General features: G+C 44.6%; 1 protein-coding gene across 1 annotated transcript in view; it reads right to left on the reverse strand.

Moving 5' to 3' along the window:
• Positions 1-12,174, reverse strand: part of LOC115046810 (IQ motif and SEC7 domain-containing protein 2-like) — a 37,820-nt gene extending 25,646 nt beyond the window's left edge. Inside the window, 1 exon segment of the mRNA XM_029507433.1 lies at positions 12,097-12,174. Within this exon segment, the coding sequence (XP_029363293.1) occupies positions 12,097-12,167 (71 nt within the window). The 5' untranslated portion in view covers positions 12,168-12,174.
• Positions 12,175-16,818: the final 4,644 nt, after the last annotated feature.

The raw sequence follows: 16,818 nt of genomic DNA on the forward strand, positions 1-16,818 counted from the left end.
TCAAGAACTTTGGCAGGAAGCTACTTTTGATTAACTGCATTTCAGTAGGTTTTGTCATTAAATGTATATAACACCCTATTTTAACCGAAATCTTGAAGCTTGTGGGGCTTGGTTCCCATTTTAACAAAACTAAACCTAAATCCTGGATTAAATAATCTGATCTGTGAATCTTATTACTTTCGGATCCCCAAAGTCCACTTTGGTTCAGGAGAACGAGTAAAGTAAAATTATAATCTCATTCAGAGAGTCAGTTGCAGATTTTTGGAAATGAGAAATGAGTGTCCCTCTTGGTTACGTTCAGGACTGCTCTGAAAACACTGAGCTCCACTCGGGTAATTTGTCTGTTACTGCAAGCACAAGGCATGATGGTCTATATTTCAGTTGTACAGTACTTCCCATGGTGCATTGTGGGATACTTACAGAATAATAACTGCATAGATCAGGACACCTCCAGTCTGTTTGGACTGTCTATGATGGGAGGAGGGGATTGGAGCCCTACGGATGGAGCCAAAATTGAATCTGGAAATTAATTTTGTGTATCATATTCTGATGCTTTAACATTATATATAATAATAGATTTCTCTAAAGTTTGTGGCAATAAAAACTTAAAATTCAGGCAGTTTCAGTCTTATAAAGAGACACACAGACCGTTGTGTGTCTCTTTATTGATTGTTAGCAGGATCAGAATGTGAGGATCAGCTTCACGGTCGTCTGATTCGGACTGCAGTGAGCAGACTCATTACCCTCTGACCCCCAAGAATAAGAGACAGGGGCAAGAGACAGAGAAAGAGGGGAGAGAGAGACTTGTTGAAAAGAGTGAGAGCAGGGCCAAAACTGAGCGGCTGGTTTTGATGTCTGAGGGTTGGAGGAGCCAGAAGGTGGTTTAGTGTTTCTGTGTTCCAGACCAGGATCTGCCCAAACTGTCTCTGAGCAGAACCATCCATTAACTAACTGCCATGTGTTGGACAATCTGAACCCTGGACGGGTCCCCCTTCCATCACTGACCAACATATACAGATGGACTGTCCCACTTCAGGCTGACTGTGTCCTCCTTCTCTTGGACAGTCACGGTTGCTAGGCAACAGGACAGACAGGCGAAGGACCAGGTCTCTGAGCTGGGACTCAGTTTGAGAGAACCTGTGTGCCTTGGACTGTGGGAGGGGCAGGGACAGGGAGATCCTGTCTGTCATTAGGAGACGGACCGGATAAGACTTTAAGAGCTGTCACGTTGTCCTGAAGCCACCTTCATCTGTCCGCAGGCAGCTGTGTACCACATCTGGAAAATGCCAACTCGCAGTTCACCAAGCACAGATGTGAACCCGCTTAGTCAGAGATGAGAATATCCCACAATGCATCAGTGTCCACTGAGCAACACGAGTCCAGCTGCTGGTCATCTGTGATGTATTTATTCTATACTTTCATAGATGGATCACTGAAGTGTTCAACATCTGCTGCTGTAAATGAACCGACTGAACTGACTGTTCCCTCTAAGCTTTTCAAAATAAAACACACCTCTCTTTTGTTCTCATGTCTTCACCTGTTTCCTCCAACTGTCCTCAGCCTGACAACATGTCTGAACTGAATTAGCCTTAATGCACCATAGACCATCATCGTTCAGAATAAAAGTCTCTCAGCCACAGACTGTGATTGTTGGATCTTTTTGTGGAGATGGCATAAAACTGTTGGATTCTGTTGTTACTATTTTCAGGTACTTGAAGGCAACACATAACAGCAGGAACACTGACAAATAAGATGGATCCAGACCGGATTCACCTGAGCATGTTGGGAGCTTTATCTCTGCATGTCCTCCCATCACTGCAGATGGATGGGCGGGCGCACACGCACGCACACACACACACACACACACACAGATGACATGACTCTGGTGTCATCACTGCAGCTCCTGTTTCAGCCTCAACTTTACAGTCAGAGCTGATTCCATTAAAGCTTCATATAAAGACAAGCCACAGGACCCTGAATGCATCACGCTTTCGTCCACTCAGGTGTGAACAGCATGGGGGGGGGCTGGGGGGGCAGGTCTGTTCTTGGTGATCATTTAAAAAGTTTCCTTTAAGCAGAGAAGCAGGAAAAGGTGGAGGGACACAGAGGAAGATGGAGAGAGAGGTGGAGATAAAAGTGCACACAGGCATGCACACACAGCCAGGGCAGGTCAAGATTAAAGGAACAACACAACAACACAACAACACACAAACAGCGGAGATCTGCGCAAACAAACACGGCGGGCGGCAGCGGGATGGCATCCCGGGCGGAAAACACGCAGCGATTTGGTGAGTGAGGAGGCGGGGGGGGGGGGGGGGGGGGGGGGTTGTCTTACCAATACAGCAGTTTGTTGTGAAGGATCGCTGGCGTTTTGTCCGAGGCGCAGTTGATGCACCACATTGTTGCTGCTGCTGATGATCGAGGCTGCTGCCGCTGCAACAACAACCGACCGGGAGGAGAGAGGGAGGGGGAGGGAGGGGAGGAGAGAGAGAGAGAGGGAGGGGGAGGGGGAGGAGAGAGAGAGAGAGGGAGGGGAGGCGAGAGAGATAGAGAGAGGGGGAGGAGAGAGAGGGAGGGGGAGGGGAGGAGAGAGAGATAGAGAGAGGGGGAGAGAGGGAGAGGGAGGGGGAGGGGGGGAGGAGAGAGAGATAGAGGGGGAGAGAGGGAGAGGGAGGGGGAGGGGGAGGAGAGAGAGATAGAGAGAGGGGGAGGAGAGAGAGGGAGGGGAGGGGAGGAGAGAGAGATAGAGAGAGGGGGAGAGAGGGAGAGGGAGGGGGAGGGGGAGGAGAGAGAGATAGAGGGGGAGGGGAGGAGAGAGAGATGGGGGGAGGGAGGGGGGGGTGGAGATCCTCCTCCTCCTCCTTCTTTCTTTCTGTTCATTTAGACTTTTTTCTTCAAACTTTCCTTTTAATTATAACATTAAGGGGTTTTACTGTTAAGGTGTTTTTAGAGACTTTGAATCTGAACCCCCCAGCAGAGCTTCAGTAATAATCAATAATGAACTCGCCCACCCTCTCTCTCTCTCTGATCTATCAGTCATTGATCAGATCATTGGAACAGATCTGATTACTGCTGCAAAACAGACCAAACGGGGTAGGCATTTTGGGGCGGGGCTACTGTCTGACTGACAGGCTGTACCAATCAACCAGGATCAAGTACAGATCAGCGCCACCTCCTCCTCCAAACATGGTTTCAAAAAACCAAGATGGCCTACTGATAGATACAAACTGGAGACTTCAAACAGCAGCTCACAAACCGACTGGTGACATTAAATGCCACAATGTGCCAAGTGCCAAAAAGTTAGCCTTAGCATTAGCCCTGCTGTAGGAGCACAAGGAGAGCAACGAGGACAAAGCTGGAGATGGTCTGACGCCTTCAGAAGAAACGCTCCATATTTATAAAGTTTAATTCAGCGTCCGAGAACGTCAGAGAACATCAGCTCCATCTACTGATGGACTCTTCAGTCTGAGAGGCACAGCACATCCACTGGCTTTCTTCTGAGAGCTCGTTTCTTCCATCGATCAGCCATGAACACACACACAGTGATGAGTGACAGTTGACAGTGTTGTTGTGCGTGTTGATAACATGCAGACAGGAAGTGACCTCATGGCGGCTGCAGAGACTGGCAGCAAAACGGCACAAATCTTCCTGCTAGTAATTGAGGCACCTGGGACACATCTAGGTTCAGGATGCTGTGGACCGCAGTGCCCGTGAACAGGTCCTCCATCTGGACTCTGAATGATCAGTGATCAGTGTGATTGATTATTGATCACTGACTGATTAGCTGTAGCCTCCACCCCTCCTCTCTCTGTCTCCATCCTTCACTCTCAGGACAGTTACCGTGGGCAACAAAGCATGAAACATAAGAGCTTCCCTTTGGTTTCCACGGCAACAGCAGCTTTGGCATTTCATAATGTTCTGCTCAATGACAAATGGATTGACCCGCACATCCTCTCTCCCTCCATCAGTCCTGTTTTCATTTACTCCAACTTTTATCCTCCATTTTGTCTTTTTTCTTCCTCTTGTACTCCACCCATCCATCCTCCCCCCGTCCTCCCCCACAGTGACTCTCCAGCCTGGGGACAAGCCTCCATAATTCATCAGACTTCTCACAGGCTGCCCTCCTCCTCCTCATTTTATCTGTTTCTCCAGCGCTCCCTCCATCTTCCCCTCTGACTCCATCCTCCATCCCTCATTCCTGCAGCCACATGTTTGAGAGCTCACAACACTATTTGGTCCAAGGAGGAGATGACAAAAAGCCACAACAAGTTACAGTGTCGTATAAAAAGACTGTCTAAGTGATCTTTGCTGTCCCAGCAGTAACCACGGTGACAGTCATGGTGGTCCAGACACTGGAAGTCAAGGTACTCAAATGTGACACACAGAGGAAGGTGGAAGGGAGGGAGTAAGGAAGGAAGGAAGGAAGGAAGAGAAGAATACTTTTGAGGTGGAAAAAGAGGAAGGAAAGAAGGAGAGGAGGAATAAGTGGGAAGGGAAATAAGAAATTGGAGAAAGGAAAGGAAGCAAAAGAATGGAAGAGAAGAAGTGAAGAGAGGACAAAGGAGATAATGAAAAGAATGATGAATGACGTAAACATCAGATTCCTCCCTCACTTTTATAATTTTATTCATTTTTATTTACTCATCTCTCCATCCTTCTTCTCACATCCTCTTCATCTCTCCAAGACTTATTTCATTTTTTTTCTTTTTCTTCCATTTTCATTGTTAATTTCACTTTTCATTCTTTCTAACTTCCATATTGTCTCCTTCCTTTCTTTTATAGTCTATTTTTCCTTTCCTCTTCTTCTACTCCCTCCATCTTCCATCCTGGTCATTTATTCTCTCTATCTTCCTCCTAGTTATCATCCCCCTCCTTTCCTCCTCCATCGTCTTTTGTTCCCTTGTTCATGATCAACTTTGGCTCCAAAAATTAGGTGGTGGCGGGGGGGATGTTGCTTGGAGATGGTTGCCATGTAACGGGAGTGGAGGAGTAGAAGGGAGGGTGGAGAGACAGTTGCAGTCAAGTGAGGTGTTGCTATGACAACACAGGTTTCATGCTGTCACTCTGTGTGTGTGTTACTGATTTTAGCTCAGAGTGGGAGGGGCCAGGATCAGAAGCATATGGAGAAGATGTGTGCACACACACACACACACACACACACACACACACACACAGGTCGAAAAATGCAACGCAACTAAAATATTTCTAGCAGTGGAGCGAGACAATTTAAATCAAATGCCATGCACGCACACACACACAAAAACCTCTTTTGGCAGTCAATTGTAAAAGGAAATACATTTCTTCTTGAAATAGAAAAATAAAAACTGAGAAGGTTTTTCTTGTTCAGTAAGTAATTAAATAAACTGGTTTGGTTTTTATTTTCTGTTGCACACAGTAAAGCCAGTCAGAGCCAGTCAGTCCAGACAAGAAGAACAGAGACTAACCCCCTAAAGCACTCATGAACACCTATAGACCACATCTAGACCTCAGACAGGGGGGTACATCCTGATGTCATGTCCACATTGGATCAGTGTCCTCTGAATCATCCCTCCATCTGTGCACAGTCCAGGGGGTGGGGGTGGGGACCTGGAGGGAACCTAAGGAGAACCAGCGGGGAATGCCAATCCAGAACCTTATTGCTGGGCACTGTCACCCTGGAACTCAATTAAACCAATAATAATCAGAACATCTCTTCCAAATATGGTTTGTTTTGGCTGAAAACAAAACACCAACAGAGAAACTGCAGGCTGGGAGTCAGGGTTAGGGGTAAAATTTAATGTTAAAGTCATTATACGTTCATACTTTTACTGAGATTCCTCTACAACCACACAGGAGCCAGACTGAGTTGGGGTCAACGGCCATTCTCCGTTAATTACACAACGTCTTGAGGGTGGTTGTCCAGGAAATGTAAAAATACTCTTAGCATGCAGCAATAGAGAGAGATGTAATGTCTGCTGGAGATGCACTGCAGCATCGTACTGCACCACAGACACACACACACACACACACAGTGCGGGCAGTGTGCAAATATGTGTATGGATGAGGTTGAAAACCCGCAGACACACTTGATGCAGCATCAGATAAGTGTATGTGTGTGTGCGTGTGGTCATCTCAGGACAGTTGTTGTCTCTGCTGAAGGTTCATCAAAGGACCTCATCTCACTGGAGCGCCACCTTTTAGCAGCTGAACTCAGATCAGTTTCCCTGCAAGACATCCGAGCCGCCGACGGCACCTGGAACACGAACAGGAAGCAGGAGGCAAACACACCTGGCTCTGACACCATAAACGTTACTGAACAGTCCTCAGGGACGACACAGAACCGTCTCCGTTCTGGTCGTTGTATACATGTGATCAAACTGGTTCAAACGCAGGATCCAGATTTTCATACAACAACAACTTAAAACTCTTCAAGGTGAAAATATTCCACAGAAAATACAAGTCTAAAAAACTTTCTTTCATGGTTTCATGATTCTGTCGTCACAGTGCGGCTGTCTTTAAACTGGGCCGATCCTGAACAGGAAGGCAATTTGCCCTTTAACACGTTTGAGACGTGGTAATATTGGTGGGAAATAGAGGAAGTGACAAAACCATCACATCGTCTGATCTTTGTTGTCATATAAATACAGATTACAGAAGCTTTAAATCAACTCTGGTGGTGGAGCTACTGAATGGCAAAGGAGGCGGAGGTATAATCAGGTACAACATGATGTCACGGTTTACCCAGCATGCAAATCTCTGTGTGGTGTTGATGCCTGAAGGCTGCAGATTTACTTTTTAAACACATTTCAAGGAACTTCATGCATTCAAATAGCTGTATAATGAGATTGTCTCAGTTCCTCTTTACCCCCAAACGCTCAGGCACAGGAGGCGTGGTTAAAAATCAGCTAATGACAAGGAGGCAGAGTCAAACCTCTGAGCTGACCACGTTGGACTCGTCTCTGTTATCAACACCCAACACTCAACATTTCCCATGATGCCAGAGTTTCTATCTCTATGTTTTTATTGGTTCAAACGACAGGAAACATCCATCCATCTTCTCTCATCTGTTTCTGCCGCCAATCCCAACTCACTCTGGGCGAGGGGCGGGGTCAGCCTGGACAGACCAACAACCACTCAGATCTACAGACAGTTTAGAGTCACAGATGAACCTAAAAAGGATGTCTTTGGAGGCCCCAGGCCAGGAATCGAACCAGGACCTCCTTGTTGTGGGACAGCAGAGCTAAACACTGTGACACCGTGCGGCCAACAACAGGAAACTATGTGGATTTGAATATAAAAACAGCCTCAGGGAGCGGGAAAACTCTTTACTGGGGTTTCTGTTCACCAGAAAAAAAATCCAAACAAAAACAGCAGATGTGCTGAAGAGAGTCTGTTCTCCAGGAGGTCCTCCTCCTGACCTTTGACCTTTCAACACCGCCTCATCCGCCATGCAGCTAATTTATAGTTTTTCCTAAATTTCAAGGTGAATTATGACAAATTTGGAAAACACGACTTCCATTTGTCTAGTTATTGTGTATTTTTGTGTTGATGAAGGGGCAGTTTACTTTATGTGAACGCTGCTCTGCTCTGTCAATAAAGTGACATCAAAAACCAGCAAGTGACAGACAGGTGGTCAAAATAAAATAACCTCCTGAAGCACAAAAAGAGAAGAAGAGGAGAAACAGCGCCACCTGCTGCAGGACTCACTTTCTACTACATGGCCAAAAGTATGTGGTCAGCCCTCCCTAGAGCTTTATCAGAGGCTTTAACAGGTCTGGAGCAGAGCCTGGTGTAGACCTGATCAGGTCTGAGGTCGGAGACCAAAGGATGGTGTCAGTCACATTCAGCACCAATGTTAGCTTCCTGTGTTTCCTCCTTCACTGTATCACTGGTCCTGTCACCTTGTTTTCCATCATTGCTACTCCTCTCATCTTCTCTAGCTGTTGTATATACTGTATGTCTCCTTGTTCTCCATCCACTCACTTTCTGTCTCACTGTCTCTCTCCCCCTCCATCATCCTCTGTAATTACCTCCTTCATCTAAAACCTGAGAGAATTTCAGGCAACGGGAGACTCGTCTCGCCCCCGTTTTCTTCTCTTTTATCTTCTTCCTGTTCTTCTCTATTTTTCAGCTCATTTTCTTAACTGCACCTCCTCCACTAACAAACAAACTCATAGTCACAACTTCACAGCGACTTGCGTCTGTGGAGTTTGTGATCTTGTTCCTTGAAACTCAGACCATTTTTGTCTTCACTTCTCTCTGAGTCCTCAGGGGAAAAGGATTTAGCATCTCTTGGCGATCAATAAAGTATCTATCTATCTATCTATCTATCTGTATGGATAGATAGCCGCTGATGTAGTCAGTCTTCAGGACTCATGTTGGCTTCACGTTGTGAGTCAGTGTCTTCACGCTGACACACCAATTACAGCAGGAGGACAGAAAGACGGTCTGTCTGTTACAGCCTACAACGGTCTGCCAAAAAACTTAACAAGTGTAGTCAAATAACTGCTGAGTACTCTCCATTACTCTGGTGTGAGCCCATCAAAGCCTGGTCCAGAAAAAGCAGCAGTATCAAACTATAAACTAAAGGTCCACTACGCAGTCACAGCTCACAGCCACACCCAAAGCCTTACAGGCCTTATCTGAGTGTTCACCTGAAATATAGATATACAGCTATATTTTACCATCTTTATGTTAAGCCAATGGTCATGAAAGCATTTCATAAATAAATAAACAGGTCAGTAGTTTAGAGTACCTGTGAATTAAACCTGAATTTACAGAGTGCACTGAAGTGAACTACTAGAACAAAACGATCTGTTTCAGATGTGCTCCTCTGATGACTCAGGAGAAATATTAGCACCAACACATTTTTCTTCATCATGCTTATATTTCCTCTGGCATGAGAGCACAGTGCCATTTTATCTGGCCAGGCCATATTTAAAATGTAACATGCAGCACTTTTATGTAATGAGGCGGATTCTTCAGCTCATATTCTCCTTTTCATCACTTTGTATCTGTCTCTCTCTTCCTGCCTGACACTGACTTTCTTCCTCTCCGCAGACAGTTGTGCTGCGTCAGGCTTTACATTTATAGTTAAGGTTTGGTGTGTGTGTGTGTGTGTGTGAGGCAGAGGATGCAGGACTACAAACCTCAGCAGCCTTCTCTCATATTGTTTTAGCTCTGCTGTGTTCAGGTCTCAGTGAGACGATCTAAGTTCGTTAAGGAACAGTCGTGTCACAGTTTGTCACTTCAGGACATAAACAGCAACCTTGATGTGACGCCTCGCTGCGATCCTATCCAATCAGAGAGAGAGTTCATATCCACCAGCTCAGGACGTGCATCAGGAACAGGCTGAATGGAGTTAACATGGCTGATATTTTCTCATCACTGTCGGTCCATCACAACTAAAACTGCAGAGCAGAAATTTAAAAAGGAATTTTTTATGTCACCATGATGTATTTTGTCCACCAGGTCATGAGGTCACTTGGCTTTTTAGCCGGCAGCAGCAGCTACAGTCACTCAGCAGCTGGTGGTGGAAGCAGAAGGCAGTAAGAGCACACTGAGAGCAGGTAACTGGTTAAAGTTAGTTAGTTGTGAATGGTATCAATAGAAAGTATCACCATCAGTTTGGGGCTGATGTTGCTTCATAGTGAAAGCACTAACTGCTCTCCTTTAGAATCTGCAGACACCAACCTTGATGTGCCCCCACCTCTCCCTGCTTTAAGAGTGGGAGACCAAACATGCTGAACGGCTCATCACGTGGTCTTTCTGTCCATTGTGATAAAAAACAGAACACTCTGACTGTGAAATGTTTGAGTCCACAAACCTCAGAGCTCCTGTAGACAAAGACAAACAGGAAGTCCAGGGAGGAGTGATAAACTTCAGGACATCTTCAACAATTCAAGCCCCCTCCCCAACACCGGCTGTCCTGCTTGTTAAAGCAACTAGCAACCATCCCAGCAGCTCGCTGGCTAAATAAATAATTGAGCGTTAGTGCATTTGAGTGTCTTAACACTTCACTTCTCCGCGGCCCCAACGGGACTGGCTTATTTTCGGGCTGCTGCCTTTTTACCACAAAGCTCTGCCCTCAGAAATTCACAGTAATGAAATGCTAAACAATGAGCTTAAAAATATATGAATCATCCACCATCACCAATGTTTTAGCATTTCAGTGCTATGACTTGAGTTTCTGCCCAGAAATAACAGAATAAAGGAGAGAAAATGAAAAAAAGGAGAAATAAAGAGAGGCAAAGGCTGTTTAGATCAAGACAAATGGACATTGAACAGCATCGGGAGTCATCTCTGTGTGACTTATGAATTTCTTTTTATTTCCACTCAGCCCTCCATTCTGATGGGGATAGTAACCAGTAATTCAATAGAAAGGAAATACTGATGAAAGGGATAGAAAGTTGAATCATTCTGAATCAGTAAAAGCTCTTTTGAGTCTATTTTCTGATAAATGCCCACAGAATCACCTGAAACATCCAAACTATGAGCTGCGACTTATTCTCAGACAATAATAAGAATGATCTCTCTGTACGCCTTTTTTCCAGTTAAAAGTATTAAGCATCTGCAACGCAAACGTGGCACAATCTGTAGACATTTATATTTGTCTTCTCCCACAGAGTCCCCACATTCAAAACATTAAAGCTAATTGTTTTTGATGGTGATATCTTGTGACGCTTTTTTAGCTTTAAAACAAACAAACAAAAAATAAAGGTTTATTTGTTTTAAACCAAAGAGAGAGAAATTTCATTAAAATTGAAAACTGGGAGAACCTCTATTTTACTGTCTGTTAATCCACTTTTTTGTTTTTGTTGAATGACTACAGGAAGCCAGACATCAAGGAATCACCATTTCAAACAATAAATCACATTTCAGACAAAATATTTTTTGTGTCTTAATTTAACGCAGAGAGAACAACCGGAAGACGACAGAGGTCTGTCAATCTGAAAACATCCTCCCAGAAAATAATGGACGCAGGACGCCTGAACAGACTAATGGCTCCTTCATGCTCCAGTTGCTCCAGCTGCTCCACTGTACTGGTGTTACTGGTGAGCCCCCACCAGCTTTACCTTTCTCCGGCTGAACGAGGAGTGTTTGCAGTATTTAACTTGGATTCATGTTTCATTTAAAACGAGTTGCAAATTTATTCAGCTGCTGCTTCACATAACTCTGATGGATGAGGAGAGAAGAGGAAGCACAGAGGTCTGGGTTCATCTCCTTTTATTCTTCCTCCTCCTCGTCATCATCATTATCACAGTCTGCAGGAAATGTTAGGACACAAGTAGTTTTTTGAAGAAACTTAATCCCATCCTGCTGTAAACAATCTTAAAGGTCCATACAGTCCATACAGTTGGCCACCTGGAATCTGTTATCTTTAAATCATAACTATATCTTCTATCTTCTAATCAACAGCACAGACAAAACTTTAATATTCCACCTTTAACCCAACCTCAACTTTCTGAACTAAATCTGACTCCGCCTCCAAATATTAGTATTATAAACCAAATCTAAGATAAACTGAATTTTGAACTCAGCTTACATTGGATTCCGAACAAAATCTTCAATTTACCCAAACTTCTGTAAACCTTGACTGAACTGAAAGAGTATTTGAGAGCTCCAGGGAAAGTTAGTGTGAGCTGCCATGATGGACAGACCCACAAAAAGAAGAAGAAAAATACCAGAATGTTCCTTTAACCCTAAATTCAAACCTGATCCAGACCCAGAACCTGAGAAGCACCTAAACCAGCCCAACGTCCTCACAAGTCAGAATCATGCAAACACACACAGGAATGATGAGCTAACTGTCAGGTTGAAGGGAACAATTGAACACACAACCAGAAACACACACATTCCAAGCCCACTACTACCACTAAAGCACAAACACACACACACACACACACACACACACATACTGCACTGTACTGAATTACTCTCGCAAATTAACATCCTCTATCTGAAATGCATACATCTGCATTTTGTTTCATACACACACACAGACACACAGCATGCACATGTACAAGCATGATGAACTTGCAGTGAACACACACAGATCTACACAGACACACAGCGTACTATCATGAACAGGCAGATACGGCAGCAGCAGCTTCTTACCGATCAGAAGACAATAGAGACGGCTTCCATTCATTTACACTGGAGGAGAAAATACACACATCCGCACGCATGCATGCACACACACACACACACACACACACAAACACACACGCACACACGCACACACACACACCTCTCTCTCTTTCACTTGCTCGCCCTGTCTCCTTCTTCTTCTGCTGCTCCTTTCTCTCAGCTGGCCCTCCCTTCACTCCTTTCTTCCTTCGCCCCCTCTCTCTCTCTCTCTCTCTCTCTCTCTCTCTCATCTCCTCCCTTGCTTTGTCTACCTCCCTCACCCAGCCACTCCCCCAGCTCTTCCTCCTCCCTCCATTCCTCTACGCCTACCTTCCAATTTAACCTCTGTCCTCCTTTCCTTCCTCTCCTGCTCTCTCCTTTGCTCCTTTCTTCCACCCCCCTTACTTGGTTGCTTTCTTGACAGCCTCCTCTCCACGTGTGTTCTTCTGAATGTGTGTTTTCACTCTCCAGAGCACACACTCAGCCTGTCAGTCTCATTCATGTGCACTCAGCCATTGGCACATACACAAACACAAACACACACACAGCAATATTCATCTGGTCCTGCAGCATGCATGTACACACCTCCATTTCTCTATTTACACACCTTTTTCCTTTTTTCTTGTCCTCATGCAGCTCACATCACTGCAGCTCACAACCTCACAATCTCAGATTCGTTGCAGTGACACACCCCTGACTGTAACCACACACACACTTCAGTACTATGGCTTTGTGTGCATGGTGGTCACGTGTCCGGCAGGCGGATTAGTGTGCATATCTCCGTGGAGACATGTGGTTTCAGGTGTGGCGATCTGGACCGACTGCAGGACTGAGGCCTCAGTCTGGCTGCTCCTCCTCTCCTCCAGCTCATCCCTTTCTTTTCTCTTCTCCACTTGTTTTTTTCAAACCTCTGTTATATCCTTGTCGCCCTTCTCTCTGCTCATCTTCCTCTGACTTTGCCTGACTTACTCTTTTTGTTCTTATTTTTCCTTCCCGTTTTCCTGCCTCCCATTTCTCTTGCTCCTCCCTCCTCTGCTTTAACCTTTTCTACCTCTTCTGTTTGTCGCTGATATCTTATCTTTTTGTCCATTTATCTTTTCTTCCTCACAGCCTCCTTCTCTCCTCCACATCTTGCAAGTTTTTATCTTTTATCTTGTGTATTATCTGCTCCTCCTCTTCCTCTTTTATCTCCATTGCCTTCTTTCTGAACTCATCTACATCTTTTCTCCACCACATCCTTTTCCTCTGTTATTCCTTCCATTTCATTTCTCCTCTTTCCCTTACCATCCTTTACTATTTGCTCATTTTCTTGACTCACCCCTCCTCCTCTCCCGTCCTCTGTCCTTTCTGTCATTCTCTCACCTACTCTTTATCTCTGCTTCCCTTGGCTGCTTCTTCTGTTCCTGCTTCCTTGTTTCATTCCTCTGGAAGCTTATCGCAGAATAGAGCAGTAAAAAAACAACAACATTGGACTCCCTCAGAAGAGGAAGTAGAAATTAACAGGAAGTGAAGGACGGAGCAGGATTTGAGGGAATGAGCAGGAAAGGCGGAGGAAAAAGGCAAAGCAGGCAGAATTCCTGTACTCAGAGGTCAGAGGTCAGCCAGGTGCTCTGCCTACCTGCAGAGAGGTGACCAGGTTCCAGAGGAGCGCAGGCAAAACAGAGGGCAAAGGTCACAGACACCTGGCACGCCAAACATCCCTGAAAACCTCCGGCTCCAGATCAGCCACTCTTCGGTTCGCTGACGTCCACAAGCTTGTCTGCTCATGGGGCCTGAGGGCGGTGGACCAGCCTGCCATGAACGTCCTCACCTGTGGCCTCGCCACGCATCGGCTCTCAGCAGGTGACAGCAGGCTTCCTCTAAGAGACAGAGTTCCTCGCTGTGGATAAATAACATGTTCTAACTACATCACAGCTGATGTGCGGACCACGGAGGTTGTTTCTCTAAAATGCATCTCTCTGCATGAAGACACAAAGAACACCACCCTATAAACACCTGCAGGTAATTCATCCACAGAGACGCCACACTTAAGACAACTTAACATCTTCAGGTATTTCTAAATTCTTTCTGAGGATTAGGCTCGCACATATGATGGGGGCTGGGGGCTCTGCCTCTTATAGCCTGTTTGTTTCCATGGTTTCCCTGGAAGGGACGATCAGAGGGGTTCACTGTGTGTCCTTGAAGATGGGATGAAAAGATCCACTGTGATCCTCCAACATGTGGCAGATAGACAGGAAGTTAGGTTCTAATGGAGGGAAACATGAGAGCTGTGAACTCAGTCAGTCAAATAAAGTTTGTTTGTTGGTGGTCCAAAAACTCTTGATTATTGTCAGAAGAATTAATGGTGGCTGTAAAGACTTCCAGTAAATGATTGTTTTCTGTCAAAACATTTGATGATTACACTTTTAACAAAACATTATCAAGTGTTTGTTGTGTTTAAATATAATTAAAGCAACTCTACAGGAGATGAAGAGGAAACACTGCCAGGTGACAACTTAATGAAACCTGTACGCAAGCACACACGCACACACACACACACACACACACACACACAACTGCTCTACCTGTGTGTGTTTTATCAAATATGAGTGAATAAATGTCTATGTGTGAAAATTGCTTTCAACAGATGATTGAGAGGTACAGCACTCAGTGTGTTATTCATTCTTAAAAACAGAACCCAGAAATTCTTTTGATCAATTATTATTTCAAGCTTATTTACAAATTGTGGCTTCTCACATGTAAAGATTTAAGATTTTAAGATAAAATATCAATAACAGAAAAATAAGTCATACAAATTAAGTGTCATGTGTATTTTAACTGTAATCCTATTTTCTGACATCTATTAAACAAATTACAATAACGAAGTCATTGACAGCCATCTGTCACGATGATGAAGCGGTGATGAAGGTGAGTTGGACGGTCAGACAGCAGGTTGGTCAGTCAAACTTTGTTGTTTCTCTGTGATAACTGTGTTATATGTGACATACTAATGGACTGCAGTGAATCAATACAACGTGTCACACTTTGGCTCAACTCTGACATTTCATGAAGGTCAGTGAACGTACAGAAGTGTTGGCCACAGTCGTTTCCTCTCAGTCAAAGCTCATCAACTCTCCATGTTTGTAAGTGAACTGTGAGATCAGTTAAAGGTAAACAGGAAGTACAGTTGGCCTCCAAGATGCCAGTGTCTGCACAAAAGAAGGTTTTTAAAAGACCAACAAACAGGCACGAGAACGCATCGACTGCTCTGCTTGCAAGACGCCTGCTAAGGCAGGAGGCTAACAAGCTGAAAGATTTAAATCCCTGTGGGAAGCTACCGTAGCTTCCGGCTACAGATTAGAACCCTTGCTAGCAGATAAATCCATTTCATAGGAACGTTGTTTGTTTAAATGGATTCAAACCACCTTATAATCAGACGCACAGAAATAAATCATAGTACTCACGGCCTGTTTTCACTTCATCCACCCTCTCTATTCGCTGCCGGCTACAGATTAGTTGCATCATTAGCGGGTGAAGCCACTTATTAAAAGCTTCTTTCTATGTTAACTGAGTCACACCAGAGGGTGAAGGAGCTAAAACACAACTTTTAATTCCCAGTTTCACCTCCGGGGTTGTCCTGTCAGTCAGTCCAGAGCAGATTACAGAGTCTGTGTTGGCCAACAGATGAGTCAGATAAAAAGCTCATGGAGTCACTTAGAAATGATGGGGTGTTGCCATCTAAACTTAACTTGAAGGCACTTCCTGTCTTCCTGTCTTCCAGCTTCCTGTGGCCCTAGGCAGTTTTTTGGAGCTGGACAGCGGAGTGTTTGTATTCCAGTCGTGTTCTCGAAAATCCAGTTTTATCCAGTGATTCAGACAAAAGTGCTGATGCGTTTTTCCCAAAGTGTGAATGAGTTCGTTCTGTGTTTCTCTCTTTACTGTCACCTCCTCCCCCTTCACTCTCTAAGACTTTAATCAAATTATCCCTCCCTCCCTCACTTTGCCTCCCATTGACCTAAGCTTCAGCTGGGGCAGATTGGAGGCGTGAATGAGACTCAGAGCTCCCCTCCTCCCATCCTGCCATAAGATGACCGGTAGAAGAAGTCCACATGTTGGATTCAATCATTGACTTTGAATGCTTGGAGTCGTACTCCTAAATTCATTGTAGATATCAGTCAGTGTGGATCATGACTGAAAGGCTGGCTGTGTTAAATAGATATGTCCTGTTTAATCACCAAGTCTAGCAATATTATATATATATGTCTTGTCAAATTCCATGAAAAGATCTAAAGTGTGAATTGAAACCCCAATATTTCTCATTCCTCTGAGCCTTTGGTGTCTCCTTTGGTGTCTGAAAACTAGACTGCCACAATTAATCAAAATACGATCAAAGTCGTGTGATGGAAAGTGCAATATCCAACTCACAGGAGCTGATATTGTATACAAAAGGTGAAATGTGTCACTAGACACTTGTGGACAGTTAGCACCAGAAGTGTTGCAGTAGTATAGAGACACCTCGGCCTGTGAATGATATTCTGCACAGGTAAAGGCTTTGTTTGGTACGAAACCCAAAGAACCCCAATGTTTAAAAAATAAAAAAAAATCTCTAAATGATCATTCCAACTGAATTACCAAAATGGTCTATTTATATTTTGATATTTCTACGTAGTCTTACTTACTCACAGGCCCATTCAGTTTATAACTAAGATGTTCAGACTATAAATCACATCG

This window comes from Echeneis naucrates, chromosome 7 (assembly GCF_900963305.1).
Source record: "Echeneis naucrates chromosome 7, fEcheNa1.1, whole genome shotgun sequence".
NCBI lineage: Eukaryota > Metazoa > Chordata > Actinopteri > Carangiformes > Echeneidae > Echeneis > Echeneis naucrates.